The sequence below is a fragment of the Mobula hypostoma genome, chromosome 3 (genome assembly GCF_963921235.1).
Source record: "Mobula hypostoma chromosome 3, sMobHyp1.1, whole genome shotgun sequence".
NCBI classification, from domain to species: domain Eukaryota; kingdom Metazoa; phylum Chordata; class Chondrichthyes; order Myliobatiformes; family Myliobatidae; genus Mobula; species Mobula hypostoma.
In genome coordinates, this window is record NC_086099.1 from 19,982,453 (window position 1) to 20,003,070 (window position 20,618).

The 20,618-nt window shown below is 41.9% G+C and overlaps 1 protein-coding gene across 9 annotated transcripts in view; it reads right to left on the bottom strand.

Annotated features, from left to right (window-relative positions):
- celf4 (CUGBP, Elav-like family member 4) overlaps positions 1-20,618 on the bottom strand; it is a 1,378,019-nt gene that overhangs the window by 63,598 nt on the left and 1,293,803 nt on the right. For 6 of the 9 annotated variants that reach the window (XR_010017340.1, XM_063042778.1, XM_063042773.1 and 3 more), the window contains one exon: positions 12,810-12,875. Coding sequence is in view for 8 of the 9 variants with exons in the window: in XM_063042778.1 (XP_062898848.1) it covers positions 12,810-12,875 (66 nt within the window). In the remaining variant the exon portion in view is untranslated. The remainder of the gene's footprint in view (positions 1-12,809; positions 12,876-20,618) is intronic. The other 3 variants (XM_063042779.1, XM_063042777.1, XM_063042774.1) reach the window with 1 other exon arrangement.

Here is a 20,618-nt window from a genome sequence, read left to right on the forward strand (position 1 = left end):
TAAGAAGGTCATTAAGAGGGAAAAGATTAACTATGAACGGAAGCTAGCAAATAATATCAAAGAGGATACTAAAAGTTTTCTCAAGTATGCAAAGAGTAAAAGACAGGCGAGAGTAGATATAGGACCGATAGAAAGTGATACTGGAGAAATTGTAATAGGAGATAAGGAGATGACGGAGGAACTGAACGGGTATTTTGCATCAGTCTTCACTGAGGAAGACATCAGCAGTATACTGGGCACTCAAGGGTGGCTGGGAAGAGAAGTGTGCGCAGTCACAATTATGACAGAGAAAGTACTCAGGAAGCTGAATAGTCTAAAGGTAGATAAATCTCCCGGACCAGATGGAATGCACCCTCATGTTCTGAAGGAAGTAGCTGTGGAGATTGCGGAGGCATTAGCGGTGATCTTTCAAAAGTCGATAGATTCTGGCATGGTTCCGGAAGACTGGAAGATTGCAAATATCACTATGCTATTTAAGAAGGGGGCAAGGAAGCAAAAAGGAAATTATAGACCTGTTAGCTTGACATCGGTGATTGGGAATTTGTTGGAGTCGATTGTCAAGGATGAGGTTACAGAGTACCTGGAGGCATATGACAAGATAGGCAGAACTCAGCATGGATTCCTTAAGGGAAAATCCTGCCTGACAAACCTATTACAATTTTTTGAGGAAATTACAAGTAGGCTAGACAAGGGAGATGTAGTGGATGTTGTATATTTGGAGTTTCAGAAGGCCTTTGACAAGGTGCCACACATGAGGCTACTTAACAAGATAAGAGCCCATGGAATTATGGGAAAGTTACATATGTGGATAGGGCGTTGGCTGTTTGACAGGAAACAGAGAGTGGGAATAAAGGGATCCTATTCTGGTTGGCTGCCGGTTACCAGTGGTGTTCCACAGGGGTCCGTATTGGGGCCACTTCTACATCAACGATTTGCATTATGGAATAGATGGCTTTGTGGCTAAGTTTGCTGATGATACGAAGATAGGTGGAGGGGTCGGTAGTGCTGAGGAAACAGAGAGTCTGCAGAGGGACTTGGATAGATTGGAAGAATGGGCAAAGAAGTGGCAAATGAAATACAATGTTGCAAAGTGTATGATTATGCACTTTGGCAGAAGAAATAAACGGACAGACTATTATTTAAATGGGGAGAGAACTCAAAGTTCTGAGATGCAACGGGATTTGGGAGTCCTCATACAGGATACCCTTAAGGTTAACCTCCAGGTTGAGTCGGTGGTGAAGAAGGCGAATGCAATGTTGGCATTCATTTCTAGAGGAATAGAGTATAGGAGCAGGGATGTGATGTTGAGGCTCTATAAGGCGCTGGTGAGACCTCACTTGGAGTACTGTGGGCAGTTTTGGTCTCCTTGTTTAAGAAAGGATGTGCTGACGTTGGAGAGGGTAGAGAGAAGATTCACTAGAATGATTCTGGGAATGAGAGGGTTAACATATGAGGAACGTTTGTCCGCTCTTGGACTGTATTCCTTGGAGTTTAGAAGAATGAGGGGGGGACCTCATAGAAACATTTCGAATGTTGAAAGGCATGGACAGAGTGGATGTGGCAAAGTTGTTTCCCAGGATGGGGGAGTCTAGTATGAGAGGGCATGACTTAAGTATTGAAGGGTGCCCATTCAGAACAGAGATGTGAAGAAATTTTTTTAGCCAGAGAGTGGTGAATCTATGGAATTTGTTGCCACGGGTGGCAGTGGAGGCCAAGTCATTGGGTGTATTTAAGGCAGAGATTGATAGGTATCTGAGTAGCCAGGGCATCAAAGGTTATGGTGAGAAGGCGGGGGAGTGGGACTAAATGGGAGAATGGATCAGCTCATGATAAAATGGCGGAGCAGACTCGATGGGCCAAATGGCTGACTTCTGCTCCTTTGTCTTATGGTCTTATGGTCTAAATGGCACAGTTCTAATTGATATGCAGAAGTAAAGTGACTAGGGTGTATGTTTTATTTTATCTTGATATACATCGCGGAAGAGGCCCTTCCAGCTCAACGAGTTGCACCGACCAGCAACCCACCTATTTAACTCCAGCCTAATTACAGGATAATTTATGTTAATCATGGGATAATTTACAATGACCAATTAATAGACTAACCAGTTCTTCTTTGGAGTGTGGGAGGAAACCAGAACACCTGGAGAAAATCCATGCAGGTCATAGGGAGAACATACGAACTCCTTTCTGAAGGTGCCGGAATTGAACTCTGATCTCTGAAACACCCTGAGCAGTAATAATGTGCGTTGAGTATAATGGTACCATGGAGCACTATGTATATGTGTATATCCCTGAACGAGACAGGGCATAGTAAGAGCGCAGTTAAGAAAGCCCATGGAATCTGAGCTCTCCTAAAAGAAGGCAACCAGACTTTTGTTTAAGGTCTTAAACAGAGGCCTAGTCAGCTCTCTCAGCCGGACATGACACAAGTGGAATAATATCCCTGGAGTTATTCCTGGTATTCTGTGAATTATCAGGAATTTCTGTAGAGATTATCTATTCACCATGAAATTGCAAAGGTAACTTCTTTGTTTCAGAAGAAAAGGGAGACAAAAAACAGGAATGCCTGTGGTTAATTCTGTTCCAGGGAAAATTTTAGAGGCTATTATTGAATATACTGTAACAGTGCACCTCACAAATATAATCAAGATATTCAGGCTGTCTCAACATGGCTTTCTGAAAGGAAAATAATGTTTCACCAATTCATTGGAGTGTCCTGAAGAAGTAACATGTGCTGCGGGGTGCAGGAGAATGGGTTGATGCCCTATACTTGGATTCCCCAAAGAAATTTGATAGGTTATTGCAGATAATAACAGCTCACAGTGTAGGAGGCAACATTAAGGCATGGATGAAAGACTGGCTGGCTAATAGGAAACAGAGAGGGAATGAATGGAATCCTTTTTTTCTGTTTGGCAAGATATAACAAACATCCCACCAATCAGTACTGGAGCTTTAACATTTTAGAATTTATATCAAGAAATTGGATGAAGACAGAAAAGGTTTTGCTGCTAAATTTAATGATAAAGCAAAGGCACAAAGGGAGGTAATCTGTGGATATGACATAAGAGCAAAGGGATTCAGATTGATAAAGTAAGGAGCACAGATCTGGCCAGTGGAGTTTAATGTGGCAAAGTGTGAAAGTGAATATTTTTTTCAGGAAATGTAGAGGGACAGTGTTATCTCAATGATGAAAAGTCAAAGCTGAGGGATCCTTTGTTTTAAATTTTTAAGATATAGCATGGAATAGGCCCTTCCAGCGCTTTGAGCTGAGCCGTTCAGCACCCCCTGATTTAACTCTAGCATAATGATAGGACAATTTACAGTTTACATTGACCAATTCACCTACCAACCAGCACATCTTTGGAATGTGGGAGGAAAGTGGAGAATCCAGGGGAAACCCATGCGGTCATGGGGAGTGCGTACAAAGTTCTGTCAGACAGCAGTGGGAGTTGAATCCGGGTCGCTGGTCGCAAAGTGTTGTGCTAAACAGTATGCTACCGTGCGAGCTGGGAGTCCTAGCGCACGATTTGCAAAAGGCTAGTTTGTAGTTACTCTATCTACAGCAAGTAAATTAGAAAGCCAGCAGAATATTATTGCTAATGGCTGGAGGAATTGAACAAAAAAGTAGAGAGGTTATGCTTCAATTAGAAAGGACATTGGTAAGATCGTATCTGGAGTACACTTACAGTACTGGTTCTTCATACTTACGGGAAGATGCTAATATCATGGAAACACTTAATGCAAAGATCGCAAGACCAATGCCTGATATGCAGAGATTGTTTATGAGGAAAGGTTTTACAGGCCAGGCATGTATCTGCTTAAATTTAGTCAATTTAAAGGAACTTTGTTGAAACATGTATAGTCCTTAGAAATCCTGACAGGGCAGATGTGTTTGGGAGATTTTAGACCCGGACAATCAGTTTAAAATGCAAGGCTGTCTATTTAAGAGAGAAATAAGTTGAAACCTTTCCTCTACAAGGTCTATGCGTCCTTGAAACTCTGTTCCTCAAAGGAAATAAGTTTTTTGAGGAGGTAATCAAGCATAAGGATGAAGGCAGGGTTGTGGACGTTTAGATGGAATGCAGTAATTCTTTGGCTAGGCTGGTCTGGATGGTCAAGGCACAAGGGATCTGAGGCATGTTGATGAACTGGATGCAAGATTGGTTTGGTGGTGTGAGGCAGAGGGTAATGATAGATGGTTGTTTTCCTAACCTACGTACCACAGGGATTGGAGTTGGGACCTTTATTGTTTGTAATACATATAATGTAGGTGGTTTGACAGGCAATGTAAGATTTTAGAGAAAAATGAGGGTTGTTGGAATATAATTCATTTTTAGAATTCTAGCGTGGAAATTTAACTATTCAGAAATGATCAAGAACCTCCCTTGTTATCTTGGTTAAGCCAGGCTCTTCAAGAAGTAAAGTAATTCACTGCTTGCTGAAACAGTGGATTATGTTACCTATTGGCCATATAATGATATTATACTTCCTTGTCTTAGATATACTGTACATTATCTACTAGGTCCCTCCACTACTTCTGAATGTACAAAAATGTTGAACCTTGGAGTGGATAACTGTAGCAGCAGAAGACAATGAACATACAGTCAGTGGCCACTTTATTAGCTGCAGGAGCTCAAAATATTTATTTATTTATTTAGAGATACAGTGCCCAGCAGGCTTTTCCTGTCTATTTAGCAACCCACCTACTTAACGCTAGCCTAATCACGGCCTAATCGCTGCTGTGGCAGCGTGTTTGTGTCCTTGAGCAAGGCACTTCACCACACATTGCTCTAGTGTCTGTGCGAGGAGTGGTGCCCCACACAGACTTCCAATCTGTGCCTCGTAAGGCATGAAAATGCCCGACGCAGGCCTCTCATAGTCTGAGTCGACGTTCCCCTCCCTAATCACAGGACAATTTGCAATGAATAATTAACCTACTAACTGGTACGTCTTTGGACTTTGGGAAGAAACTGGAGCACCAGGATGAAATCCACATGGTCACAGGGAGAACATACAATCTCCTTACAGATGGCGGCAGATCTGAACTCTGAACTCTGATGCCCTGAGCTGTAATAGCATTGCGCTATGTTGTAGTCACATTTACAATCATTCCTCAACAAGTATAACACTTTTTCTTTGAAGTATACACTTTAATCTTGTGTCTGTGCAACAACGGGATTTTATCCTCCAGATGATCTGTATTGAGCTGAAATTGAATAAATAGTGTTTAACTTTAATAACAACCTTTTCACCATCTTTAAGTTGGAATGTCTCTAGACCAGTAACAAACTGGCATGTGTTCCTTTATAGCATGAAAAATAAATCACAACAATAAATTGAAACAGAGTTTAGTTTATTTTTCATGAGGTAAAATTGAATGCCTTCAGCATCCAATGCCCATTTGACTCATCAAAGTTTGCAAATTTCCTTTTAGGTGTTATGCTGGAAGCACTGGAGTGGAGTATGGTTACTGCGGGGTATGGGTTCCCAAACATTTTATGGGTGCAAATTTTTCTGCATTAATTTTGTTTGGTTGAGTTTACAACTGCACCCTCCCCCCACAGCATCTCATTATCGTTCTCCAGTTCCACAACCTTATAAGGTGTCTTTGATTCTCCAACCCTGATTATTGGCACAACTTCAATCCCCTTTCGTCTACCATTCACAGTTATGCTTATGACTGCCTAGGGCCTCAATCTGGAAATCCTTCTGCAAATCGCCCTGACCCTTCTTTTAATTCACAACTTGAAAGAAATGTACTGTAGTTAAGCAGTCTCTTTATGTAGTCCTGTAATGAATTACATTCAGAAATGCTCCTGAAAATTACTTTGGGATATTTTGTTATGTTGAAGGTGGTAAATAAAGGCATTATTGTTGATTTGCTTGAAATCAATTTAATAATTTGCCCAAATAAAACTTAAACTTGTAACCTCTGTTGACGGTCCACATCCATGACCACTAGACTAATATACTCACAAATATTGCTGACCTCAAAATGTCCAAGTTATATAGACTCAGTGGCCACTTTAGTAGGTGCATCCTCTACCTAATAAAGTGGCCATTGAGTGTATGCCTGTCGTTTTCTGCTGCTGTAGTCCAACCACTTCAGCGTTCGACTTGTTGTGTGTTCAGAGATGCTTTTCCGAACACCACAGTTGTAACGTTTGAGTTACGTGCTCAAGTGGTTCCGGGGCAGTCAGGAAGGCTTTACAAAACCGCCCAACGCATCACTGGCACCAGCCCACCCACCGTCAGGGACATATAAACAGAAAAGTGCTGGAGAGAGGGCCAGTAGCGTTATGAAGGAACCTATACACCCTACTAATGGACTGCTTGTCCCACTCCCATTGGGGAGGAGGCTGCAAGGCACCCATGCCAAAACCACCAGACTCAAATCAGTTGCTTTCTCCAAGCAGTAAGACTGATTGACATGTCCACCCACTCGCTTTACTACTTCATTATTTTCCATCAGTCACCTTCTGTACAGCCTAGTATCACCTTATGAACATACAATTAAACTACTGTATGTTTAGTATATAAGCTGTCTTACATATTTATGTTTATGCTTTTTTTATTATTTTAGTTTTCTTTAGCTTTTGTGGGTTTTTTTGGTGCTGCATCAGATCTGGAGTAACAATTACTACATTATCCTTACACTTGTGTACAGGAAATAACATTAAACAATCTTGAAACTTGAATCTTTTTGTTGGATGCTTTGTGTTTTTCACACCACTCTCTGTGAGTTGTAGAGACTGTTGTGCATGATAATCCCAGCAGATCAGCAGTCTATGAAATCCCAAATCATCCTGTCTGGCACCAACAATCAAAATAACTTAGATCACATTTTTTTCCCAATCTGATGTTTGGTCTGAACAACAACTGAACCTCTTGACCATATCTGCATGCTTTTATGCATTGGGTTGCTACGACATGATTGGCTGATTAGACATTTGCATTGAAGAGCAGGTGTACGGGTATACCCAATAAAGTGGCCACTGAGGGTAAAAAAAAATCTCTATTTGATATGCCTGACATTGTTATACATGTGCTGTGTAGTTTCTAAAGACAACGTACCAGGGAATGTTAAGCATAGTGGGGGTGTTCCTAAAGTGCGCCTAAAGTCTAGTGTAAATCTTGCACTTGCAGTGAAAAATTACTGCGGTATAACTTCACCACTGTAATTATTCTTTGGGCAGACAACTAAGCACATTCTCACACTGATCTTGGAAGCAATTAAAATTAAATCAATATGGATGTCATGCAATGATTAAATTATTGTCAAAATGAATTTGTGAAATATTTCCCTCATTTGGAAATAAATGGCAATAAATACAAAACAATAACAATTTGATATCCCAAAAGGTCAGAAGACAAAATTAAGATATTTGAACATTAATAAATACTATATCAAAGGCATCAAGGACTGACTTGCTTATCATGTGAATTATTTGAAATTACTTTTATATTCAGCTATTGCATCATCTAATGCCCAATGGACATTTTAGCCTTTTAAAAAAAACTTTGAAGAACAGTTAGCACTATTTTGGTCAATAAAAACTATTTTTCTGTAATCACTTTGGTGCAGTATAAATCAGTTTAAAATATTCCATGATATCAATAAGTGCAAATAAAGATTATACTGAAGTCACACCAACTACACTATCAGATGGCTCAATTATGTTGGCACCCAAGTTCTTTCCATTGAGTCAAAAGGTGGTGGAACAGTATCAAGGAAATATCCTTGCTCATGTCAGTTTAGTTGAGAAAACAAGTTGTTGAAATAAAATAGACTAAAACACTTAAGTAACTTCATCTGCCATAATTCTTGCAGGAATGGTCAGTTCTAATACGGTCAGTTCTGATCTGGTAAGATACTATTCACCTAAAATTTGACTCCATATCACTAACAGCATTCCTTGCCTGATACATTGTAAGTTGCCAGCATGACCAGAAATGTGATAGAACACAACTGTTCATTCTGCTCACCCCTCATCAACATAGTTGCCTTCCATTAGCCAGAGTGTACTTTTGTTTTATGACTTGAAAGGTTAACTCTTGGCTGCCTGACTCGCTGAGTGTCTGAATTTTTGTTTTGGATTTTCAGTATCTGCAGATTTTGATTTTCAACATTCAGGTTGTCTGAACCCTGGACCATGGTAGGCACTGAACATCTTTATGTTGAAGATGTCTGGTCCCTCCCTTCTGAGTCTCTTTCAGAAGTTACCTTGATGGAGGGGTCTTGGATGTGCTAACTAGTATTGGTGGTTCTATGTATTTATGGTCAGGAAAAGGGGGATGGTGGCAATTGGGTAGTGGCAGAGTTCCTGGTGATTGGAAAGGGAACTTGAGAAACAAGGTCCCAGTGAGTAGAAAGGAAAACATAATGAATATCTCCTGGTGAGACAAATGTCCAAATATTGTAATTATTTCCAATACCACTTAGTGCTATTATTTTGGAGGACCTGTCCTAGGTCCAACATGTAAATACAATTACAAAGAAAGCAGGGTAGCACCTCTATTTCTTAAGAAGTTTGCAAAAGATTGCCGTGAAATCTGAAACTTGACAAACTTCCATTGATGTGTAATGGAGAGTATATTGACTGGCTGTGTCACAACCTGATACAACCATCAATGCCCTTGAACAGAAAACCCTACAAAAAGTAGTGGATACAGCCCAGTCTGTCATGGGTAAAGCCCTCCACACTGTTGAGCACATGTACACAAAGCGTAGTTGCAGGAAAGAAGCATCCATCATCAGGGACCCATACCACCCTGGTCATGCTTTCTTCTCACTGCTGCCACCAGGAAAAAGGTACAGGAGCCTCAGGATTCACACCACCAGAATCAGGAGTAGCTATTATCCCTTCACCATCAGGGTCTTGAAACAAAGGAGATAATTCCATTCAACTTCATTTGCCCCATCACTGAAATGTTCCCACAACCTATGGACACAGTTTCAAGGACTCTTCATCTCATGTTCTTGATATTTATTGCTTCTTTATTGATTATAATTTTGATTTCTTTCTTTTTTTATTTGCATAGTTTGTTGTCTTTTGCACGTTGGTTAATCACCCAAGCTGGCACAGTCTTTCATTGATTCTATTTTGGTTATTATTCTATTGTGGATTTAATGAGATTGTCTGGAAGAAAACAAATCTCAGCGTTGTATATGGTGGCATATATGGACTTTGATAATAAATTTACTTTTACTTTGAACTATGGAATTTTCAAATGGTTGTAAGGTGGATTATTGAAGCTTTAGTGTACTTACTACAACACAGAAAGAGTTCATTAAGACCGACGAGTCCATGTCTCCTCAGTTCAGAGCAACTTCCTCAGACCCATTGACCTTCCTTAGTTCCCTAATACTTTCTAATTTGGCTGTTGATACATCTGGCACTTATAGTAGATAGATTAGCTTTTTGTCACATGTATATTGAAACCTCAAAACATACAGATTTGATGTTTCGATGTACAGATCAACACAGTCCAAATATGTGCTGGAGGCAGTCCGCAAATGTCACCATGTTTCTGGCACCAACTTAACACAACATTGTCATAGTCATAGTAGTCATAGTCATACTTTATTGATCCCGGGGGAAAACCACAACTTACTCACTCTAATCTGTATGTCTTTGGAAACCAGAGCACCCGAAGGAAGCCCAGGTGGTGGGAACTGAACCACAATCAGTGATCGCTGGTCGTTGGCGCTGTAATGCGTTATGCTAGCCGCTACACTAATGCTATAGCGTAACAACAGTAAAAGGCAATTAACAGAGGCCAGCTAACCCACCAATCCTGTGTACTAGGATTAAGCACAGGTGCTCACAGTCAAAACCAGATTGCTGGAGAGGTAAGGAAACAGGACCAGCTACAGCACCAACCTGCTGGGGAAATCAGGATAGTTTCCTGTTGGGAAGGGGTTGGGATGTCGGCACACCTTCTCTCAAAAGGAGGGAAGCACCACAGTCTTGTATTGAGGTGAGAATTTAATTCCTACAGTGTTCTGTTTGGAGGTGGAGTCACTTTTGGTCCTGGGGGTAGGGACTGACTAGAGGTGCATGGTGGGGGATGAGGGGGCTAAATTTTACACTCATTTGTGGATGGTGGATCATACTATCATCTTCTTAGAAGGTAGATCTTCCTGGTGTTTGGAGGCTGGCCAAAGCTTCTGGAGATGGGTGGGGGATAGCGAGGTGGTTTCAGCACTAGGTTGAATGGACAATGGAATCTAACATCATATTGATTGGGTGGGAAGTAATTGGGGTTGGGGGGAGGAGGAAGGGTCAGATATTAATTGCCTGTGGGTTGGCTGGAGGATGGGATATGGGACTGCTAGTTCAATGTTACTCCGGGTAGCTGGGCAAGTGGCCTGTGGATCTCATTGATACCTACTGAATAGTGAAAGGCCTAGAGAGAGTGGGCATGCAGAGGATGTTTCCAATAGTGTCAGAGCTTCAAACAGAAGAACCCCCATTTAGAACAGAGATGAGGAGGAATTTCTTTAGCCAGATGGTACAGAATGTATGGAATTTATTGCCATAGACAACTATGGAGGCCAAGTCATTAGGTGCATTTAAAGCAAAGGTTGATAGGTTTTTCATCAGTAAGGGTGTCTAATAGAAACATAGAAACATAGAAACATAGAAACATAGAAAATAGGTGCAGGAGTAGGCCATTCAGCCCTTCGAGCCTGCACCGCCATTTATTATGATCATGGCTGATCATCCAACTCAGAACCCCACCCCAGCCTTCCCTCCATACCCCCTGACCCCCATAGCCACAAGGGCCATATCTAACTCCGTCTTAAATATAGCCAATGAACTGGCCTCAACTGTTTCCTGTGGCAGAGAATTCCACAGATTCACCACTCTCTGTGTGAAGAAGTTTTTCCTAATCTCGGTCCTAAAAGGCTTCCCCCCTATCCTCAAACTGTGGCCCCTCATTCTGGACTTCCCCAACATCGGGAACAATCTTCCTGCATCTAGCCTGTCCAATCCCTTTAGGATTTTATACGTTTCAATCAGATCCCCCCTCAATCTTCTAAATTCCAACGCGTACAAGCCCAGTTCATCCAGTCTTTCTTCATATGAAAGTCCTGCCATCCCAATCTGGTGAACCTTCTTTGTACTCCCTCTATGGCAAGGATGTCTTTCCTCAGATTAGAGGACCAAAACTGCACACAATACTCCAGGTGTGGTCTCACCAAGGCCTTGTACAACTGCAGTAGTACCTCCCTGCTCCTGTACTCGAATCCTCTCGCTATAAATGCCAGCATACCATTCGCCTTTTTCACCACCTGCTATACCTGCATGCCCACTTTCAATGACTGGTGTATAATGACACCCAGGTCTCGTTACACCTCCCCTTTTCCTAATCGGCCACCATTCAGATGATAATCTGTTTTCCTATTTTTGCCACCAAAGTGGATAACTTCACATTTATCCACATTAAATTGCATCTGCCATGAATTTGCCCACTCACCCAACCTATCCAAGTCACCCTGCATCCTCTTAGCATCCTCCTCACAGCTAACACTGCCACCCAGCTTCGTGTCATCCGCAAACTTGGAGATGCTGCATTCAATTCCCTCATCCAAGTCATTAATATATATTGTAAACAACTGGGGTCCCAGCACTGAACCTTGCGGTACCCCACTAGTCACTGCCTGCCATTCTGAAAAGGTCCCGTTTATTCCCACTCTTTGCTTCTTGTCTGCCAACCAATTCTCTATCCACATCAATATCTTACCCCCAATACCGTGTGCTTTAAGTTTGCACACTAATCTCCTGTGTGGGACCTTGTCAAAAGCCTTTTGAAAATCCAAATATACCACATCCACTGGTTCTCCCCTATCCACTCTACTAGTTACATCCTCAAAAAATTCTATGAGATTCGTCAGACATGATTTTCCTTTCACAAATCCATGCTGACTTTATCCGATGATTTCACCGCTTTCCAAATGTGCTGTTATCACATCCTTGATAACTGACTCCAGCAGTTTCCCCACCTGCTAACCGGTCTATAATTCCCCGGTTTCCCTCTCCCTCCTTTTTTAAAAGGAACGCCCTGCCAGGGGTGGTGTTAGAGATAAATACATTAGGGACGTTTAGGAAACTCTTAGATAGGCACATGGATGATAGAAAAATGAAGGCTACGTAGGAGAGAAGGGTTAGATTGATGGTAGAGTAAGTAATAAGGTCTGCAAAACACTGTGGGTTGAAGGGTCTGTACTGTGCTGTGGTATTCTATGTTTGATGTTCTGTGTTCTGTATAATGGGAAGAAGGCAAGAGAATGGGGTTGAGAGGGAAAATAAATCATCCATGATCGAATGGCAGAGCAGACTCGATGGGCTGAATGGCCTAATTTGCCCCTGTGTCTTATGGTCTTATGGATTTAACAACATCTTTCTTCCCATGTATTTGCACCCCTCTATATTTGGCCTGCAGGTTGTCCTGGGAGTGCTCAGGAAGGCATGGCTCAAGTTTCCCTGTACGGCCTCAAAATGGGAATTCCTACAAGGCTTTATTTTGAATTAGCTCCCAAAAATTAATTACATTAGAAAAGGGCTTCACTTTCATTTCCTGTTCTTCTGTTGAGGAAAATAGCTCTTCCTGGCAAGATAGGCAAACCCAATTGGTAAAGCGGTCAACTGCTAAATCACAAAAGAAGGTGCATAAAGCACAGTCAAATAGACTGTGAAAGGTATTTGACTTAAGAGTTTGAGTTTTTTTTAATGCAACCCTTTGAAAATATTGTAGGATTTAAAATAAATGAAAGTAGAGCTAGACAAAGTGTTAATACTAACGACCTGCGTACTGCTGTACTCCAGCGTAAGCTTGCTGCAAGGGATCGGCTGCAGTTGGGCTTTGTGCTGTCAAAACAAAACAGAAAAAATACATTAATAATTCATGGTTTTGTTAAGATTTGCATTACTGTCATTTGCAACGCTTTCATTTACCAACACAAAATCCACAAGATTACTGAAAGCTACATCTGAGCCATCTGCATTAGGTAAGTCAGATGTGTCTCAATAAAGTGACTTGCTCATAGTGGGTATGCGAGACCTCAGCTTGTGCGTCTTTCTTGCCAAATTGGCTTGGGGACTGTTCAGGAGCATTTATCAATCTCAGACAGATGGCTAGGGTCGCGGTATTTAACTTTTAACGCAAGTTTGTTGAGATTTCTGGACTGCATAGTGAATCCAACAAAATGTGAATACAGACACTTTAAAATGAGTTTTCATTTCCCCTCATTAATTGCTTATTTATCCAGAGATATGGCACAGTAACAGGTCTTTCCAGCAGAACGAGCCCATGCTGCCTAATTACACCCATGCAACCGATTAACCTCATAACCGTTATGTGTTTGGACAACGTGAGGAAACCGGCACGCCCAGAGGAAACTCATGTGGTTATGGGGAGAATGTACAAGCCCCTTACAGATACCGGCAGGAAGTGAACCTGGTTGTTGGTGCTGGAATTGTGTTACGTTAACCGTTGCTCTACTCTGCCACTCTATTTTGTGAATACCTCACAGAAAACGGAGCGCATCTACATGAAACACTGTTGTAGAAAAGCTGCACCCATTATCAGAGATTCCCACCATCCAGGACCTGCTCAGGAAGAAGGTACGAGAAGGAACAGGTAGTCTATGTATGCCTCTCATAATCTTATAAACCTCTATCCAATCTCCTCTCAGCCTCAGGCGCTCCACAGAAAACAACCCAAGTTTATCCAGCCTCTCATAATAGTACATGCCCTCTGTACCAGGCAGCATCCTGGTAAATCTCTTCTGCACCCTCTCTAAACATCCTTCCTATAGTGGGGGTGACCATAACTGTACACAATACTCCTAATTCTGTTACATACATGAAACAAAACTACAAATGTCTTACATTTTTCAAACTGTTTGGGATATTTTCCATCAACTTCAGGGATGGTTTTCTTTCAATGATGGGCACTGCAGTTATTGAGAAAGATGGTGGACATACCATCATTATCACCATCAACACCAGCAGTGATACATGGGTTTATAGTCTCTTAAATAAAATAAACATCCCAGAATATGTTACAGGAGTGAGACTTCAAACTTGACACAAAACCATACAAGACTGGTAAAGAAAATTTGATTCATTAATTAATTTAGCAATACAACATGGCCCTTGGAGCCAAGCCACCCCAGCAACCCCTGACAAATCCAATAAACTCTAACCTAATCACGGGCCAACTTACAATGACCAATTAACCTACCTTGTATGTCTTTGGACTGTGGGAGGAAACTGAAGGACCTGAAGAATATCCCCCATCCCCTTCTCTCTTCTTCCATTCCCCACACTGGCATCCCTCTTATCCCTTTTCACCTGTCCATCACCTCCCTCCCTTTCAGCCATGGCCCATTGTCCATTCCAATCAGATTCCATTTTCCTCAGACCCTTTCCTCTTCCACCTCTCAGCTCCAAGCTTCTCACTCCATCGCCTCCCCTGACCCACCTTCCCCCTCACTTGGCTTCACCTATCACCTTCTAGCTGTATTCTTTCCCTCACCTCACCCTCTTATCCTGGCTTTATCCCTCTTCCTCCTGTCCTGATGAAGGGCCTAGGTTGGAAATGTCAAATGCTTATTCATTGCCACAGAGTTCCCTAGCATTTTGTGTGTGTTGCTCTGGATTTCGAGCATCTTCAGAATCTCTTGCGTTTATTCAGGGAGGAGATTTTCACTCAGTGGCCATTTTGTTAGGTACACCTGTAAATCTGGTTGTTAATGCAACTATCTAATCAGCCAATCCTGTGGCAGCAACTCAGTGCATTAAAGCATACAGACATGGCCAAGTTGCTGTTCAGACCAGAAATCAGAATGGGAGAAGAAATGTGATTTCAGTGACTTTGAACGTGGAATGTTTGTTGGTGCCAGACAGGTGGCTTGAGTATCTCAGAAACCACTAATCTCCTGGGATTTTCATGCACAACAGTCTCTAGAATTTACAGAGAATGGTGCGATAAAAAAAAACATCCAGTGAGCAGAAGTTTTATGGGTAAAAACACCTTGTTAATGAGAGAAGCCAGAGTAGCATGACAGGACTGGTTCAAACTGACGGGAAGAGGGACAATAACTCAAATAACCACGTGTTACAACAATGGTGTGGAGAAGAGTATCTCTAAATGCACAACAAATCGAACCTTGAAGTGGATGGGTAACAGCAGCAGAAGGCCATGAACCTGCACTCAATGACCACTTTATTTGGTATAGGAGTACCTAATAAAGTGGCTACTGAATGTATATCATCATAAACATGGCACCATTGAGCACTTCAGCAGCTTCATTCCCGCGTGAAACGCTATTTTTGTGCCATTTCCAAACACTGGAGGGAGTTGAATAATTAAAAACACAATCCTTTTAAAATCGCTTCAACGACACCTCTGGGATAGTACAATCTTTCCATCTCAATTTGAATGAAAATTTGCACCCATACAATACATACCAAAGTATATTACAGCAAAACTTTGAAATTAGAATATTCACAGATACAAATAACGTGATCATTTTGATTTATATTTAGAGATGCACTGCGTGCTGTAGGTCTTTTCTGGCCAAATGAGTCGCACCGCCAGCAACCTCCCTATTTAACACTAGCCTAATCACAGGACAAGTTACAATCATCAATTCACCTAATAACGGGAACATCTTTGGAATGTGGGAGGAAACCCAAATATTCAAGCGGATGATGTGATGCCACCAGTAGTGAGCTCTGAATCCCAATCCCCGAGCTGTAATAGTATCATGTTAACTGCTACGCTGCCACAAAAGTGGGGCTCAGTTTGTAGTTTGCGCTGGAACATCGGTCGTAGCATCTCTTTTCAATGTGTGAATTCCTTCTGCACATCTCTGGTTTTGATAAGTCTTTGCGTGATTCACGAATGACCGTGACACACAGTGTCTGTGTAGTCTTGATGACACCTCGTTGCGTGACTGTCAAAGGCTGGAGATGGTTTAGAGGAGATTTATGAAGGTATTGGCAGGACTGGAAATGGTGGTATTGGGGGAAGATTGATCAGGGTGGGTTCGCTTTCTTTGGACAGAGGAGGTTGAAGGGAAATTTAATGGAAGTTTATAAAATTATAATAAATCTAAACAGGAAGGTCCTATTTCCTTCACAGAGATGTAAAAAACCTGAGGGCACTGTTTTAGACAATAAGACATAAGAACAGTGTTGGCCTTTCATTTAAGGGAACTGACTGAAAGATTAGTAAACAAGAAAGAAATGCTTAAAGCTTGGAGATAGTCAGGTCTGGAACTTATTGCAACACACACAAAATGCTGGAGGAACTAAGCAGGCCAGGCAGCATCTATGGAGAAGAGTAAACAGTCGACGTTTCAGGCTGAGTCCTGATTAAAGGTCTTGGCCTGAAGCATCGACTGTTTACTTTTTTCCATTGATGCTGACTGACCATCTGAGCTCCTCTACCACTTTCTGCGTGTTGCTTTGGATTTCCAGCATCTGCAGATTTTGTCATGTCTGAAACTTTCTGCCTGAAGAGTTGACAGGGGCAGAAAATGTCATCATATATGGAAGAATTGTCACCTTATGTATTAAACCAGAGGTTCCCAACCTGGGATCCACAGACTCCTTGCTTAGTGATATTGGGCCATGGCATAAAAAGGGTTGGGAACCCTTAGATTAAACAGAAGAAGATGGAATCAGGTGTGAAGCTCTTGCTTGACCAACATAGACATGATAGACTGAATAGCCCCTTCTATGTTGTTGGCTTTCTATGATTCTATGATCATCCAGATAACTCAAACATGGAGGTGGCCCAGTGTAATCAATAATCTTGAGTGACATCTCATACAAAGTTATGATCATTGACTGTAAAATATCCATCACGAGTTCTGGTGTTGTATTGCTCTTTCTGCTCTGCATTTTTGGAACACGTAACATTACAAGGTGCTGATTGACAAATTTTACATGCATTACAATGAAAATACCTGGAGTCATAATTTTAGGGTGATTGGAGGAAAGTATAGAGGGGATGCCAGAGGTAAGTTTTATACACAGAGTGGTAACTGCCAAGGGTGGTGATACAGGCAATCATGGTCTTCCATTCCATAACTATAATTATTCTTGGTAAATTTTTCTACAGAAGTGGTTTGCCATTATCTTCTTCTGGACTTACAAGATGGGTAGCCCTAGCCATTGTCAATACTCAAAGATTGCCTGCCTTGCGTTAGTGGATCGCATAACCAGGACTTGTGATATGCACCAGCTGCTTGTACAACCATCTGCCACCTGCTCCCCTGCTCCCATGATTTCACATGACCCTGACCTGGGGGTGGGGAAAGAGGGGCTAAGCAGGTGCTACACCTCACTCAGGGCTGACCTTTAACTCAGTCTGTTGACAAGCATTTGAAGTTCTGTTCAAGCAAGCAGAATATCAATTATAGTTAAGGTGTATTGGTCTATCATTATTAATTATTATCATTACAGGTTCTAAACATGCCATTGTTCATTTATACCTGCTTCCTGGAGTCTCTTCAGCTCCTTTCGACCTTTCCTTTGAGATGGTAAAACTTAGGAAAACAAAGTGTAGCATTCTCCTGCAGGTGATCTTAGGCTTTCATGCCTTGAATGCTTTCAAACTCAATATGAAACAGTTTGGGACATTTGGCAAGTATTGCTAATGTTGAGATCTTTTTTATTTTCTTGGTATCTCAGCAAGCTATTTTAATTTTTGAATGCCTATTCTGGCTTATCAAATTTGATGGTTGACCTGGAAAGGGGCCAGTAACAATGAAGAAGGGTCCCACACACCCTGCTCATGGACCGTTTGTCCACTTCCATCAGGGAGGAGGTTACGTAGTGTCCACGCTTGGACCACCAGACTGAAAAACAGTTACTTTCCTTGGGCAGTAAGGCTGATTAACATCTCCACCCACTAAGCCACCCCACCACAATCCCCAACACTACTCTATTACTTCCTCACAGTTACCTTATATAAGACACTCTTGTGCCTGGCATCACTTTATAGACATACTGTCAGTTTATGCATTTAGGATATCTAATGTATTTATATTTATTGCATGTTTTTATTATTATTAGATTTGTTATATTTTGTGTCTATTTGTGTTGCATCTGATCCAGAGTAACAATTATTCTGCTCTCCTTTATTCTTGTGTACAGGAAATGACATTAAGCATAGACCATAGAACATAGAAACTTACAACACATTACAGGCCCCTCGGCCCACAATGTTGTGCCGACCATGTAAACTACTCTAGAAACTGCCTAGAATTTCCCTACTGCACAGCCCTCTATTTTTCTAAGCTCCATGTACCTATCTAAGAGTCTCTCAAAAGACCCTGTTGTATCCACCTCTACCACCTTGGATCTTGAATTCCATCTTTAGTCTTGAATAGCTAGGGAAGTTAGTGTCCATGATGGACCTGGCTGGGTTTGCAACCCCCTGCAGCTTTACTTTCACCAGTTCTCACTTAATGTATCTTTTTTTTTGTCTTCTTTCCAACATAGGCACAAAAGATGGTGAATGATTCCTTGTGTTTCAATGTATCATCTTGTCAATGTCATTTAATTTCCTGATTGTACATCTCCTAATACAAGAACACTATGTCAATTTCCATTGACATTTGTGTTTGCCTTTATTTACTGAATGCAAAGAATGTTCAGTATTCTGACCTAGTGCTAAAAGTCTACAAGATCCACCAAGGTACCACCTTCATCACCTCATTCATGTTTGCCACCTCCTTCATTTAACTTTTCTAACAAGCTTTGCATTATTAGTTGCATGTTTGCCATTGGCATCCTTTGGTCACATGTGAACAATTGGCAAGCATTCCCAATATAGTCATGACAGTCATTGGTTTTGTCTGTGTTGTCATTAGCTTGATGCCAGCCAAATGATAGCAGCTCCCCTTTACCTTCTTCTAAAGATGCTACAGAACTGTACCTTGTCTGAGTCTCTGCTGAGTGCATTAGGAGTTTGAGGAGAGTTGGTACAGTATGTTACCAAATACTCTAGAAAATTTCTAGAAATGTACTGTGGAGAGCATTCTGACCGGTTGCTTCACTGTCTGCTATGGAGGGGCCACTGCACAGAATTGGAAGAAGTTGCAGAGGGTTGTAAGCTCGGCCAGGTCCATCATGGAAACTAGCCTCCCCAGCATTGAGGACGCACCTCCCTCCCCATCATCCTTCAACAGGTGTGCCCCCCTCCCCCAGAGCTGTGTGCTGACCCCACAGCTATACACCCCTCTCACACACATGGCCAAGCACCAGAGTAATCAGATTGTGAAATGCACTGACGACACAACGGTGGTGGGGCTCATCACCAACAACCGGTGCCAGGCAAATAACCACTTCTTCAATGACAACAGGACAAAGGAGACGGTTATAGACTTTCAGAGAACTCACACCAGTCACACTCCCATTTACATCGGTGGCACAGCATTGGAAACTGCCAGAGGTTTCAAACCCCCGGGAGTGCACATCTTACGCAACCCCTCACGGTCCCAGAACACGTCCTACACAATCAGGAAAGCTCACCAATGACTATGTGAGAATCATACGGATTTGAACCGGACTATTTACATCAGTACTAATGACCTTGTACAGATGCGCAGTAGAGAGCATCCTAACACGCTGCATCACTGTAAGGTATGGAAGCTGCACTGCAGCGGACAGGAAGGCTCTACAACAGGTAGTCAAAACTGCCCAATGCATCACCTTCACCGCCTTATCCGCCATCAGGCACGTACAGACAGAAAGGTGCCGGGAAAAGGCCAGCAATATCATAAAGGAACCCACCCACCTGACTCATGGACTGTTTGTCTCACTCCCATCCGAGAGCAGGCCACGTAGCATCTATGCCAGACCAAAAGACTCAGAAGCAGTGGGGCTGAGCAACACCTCCACCCACTCATGACTACTTTATTATTTCTTGTCAGAGTCACCTTATGTACAGACATGGCTGTGCCTCGCATCACATTATGGACATACAATCAATCTATATACAGTATATAAGCTATCTTATGTTTATCATGTTTTCTATTTGACTCTGTGTTGCGCTGCATCTGATCTGGAGTAATAATTATTTTGCTTTCCTTTACACTGGTGTACTGGAAACGGCATTAAACAATCATGACATCCATTATTAAGGAACCCCACCACCCAGGCCATGCCCTCTTCTCATTGCTACCACTCGAGATGAGGTACTGCAGTGTGAACTTATGGGCACTACTTAACTATTTCTCACTCTCTTTCTGCACTAGTTATTTTTAAGAATATATATTTCCCATTATAATTTATGGTATACATTAGGTATTGCACTGTACTGCTACAGCAAAACCACAAATTTCACAACTTATGAAAGAGAAGCAGAATAAAAGGTGTAAAGGTAGTTAGGTAGAAGGGCTAAAGTGTGTGTACTTCAATGCAAGAGGCATCAGGAACAAAGGTGATGAAATGAGAGCTTGGATACATACATGGAATTATGATGTAGTGGTCATTACAGAGACTTGGCTGGCACAAGGGCAGGAATGGATTCCTGGATTTCAGTGCTTTAATAGGGATAGAGAGGGGGGAAAAAAGGGGAGGAGGGGTGGT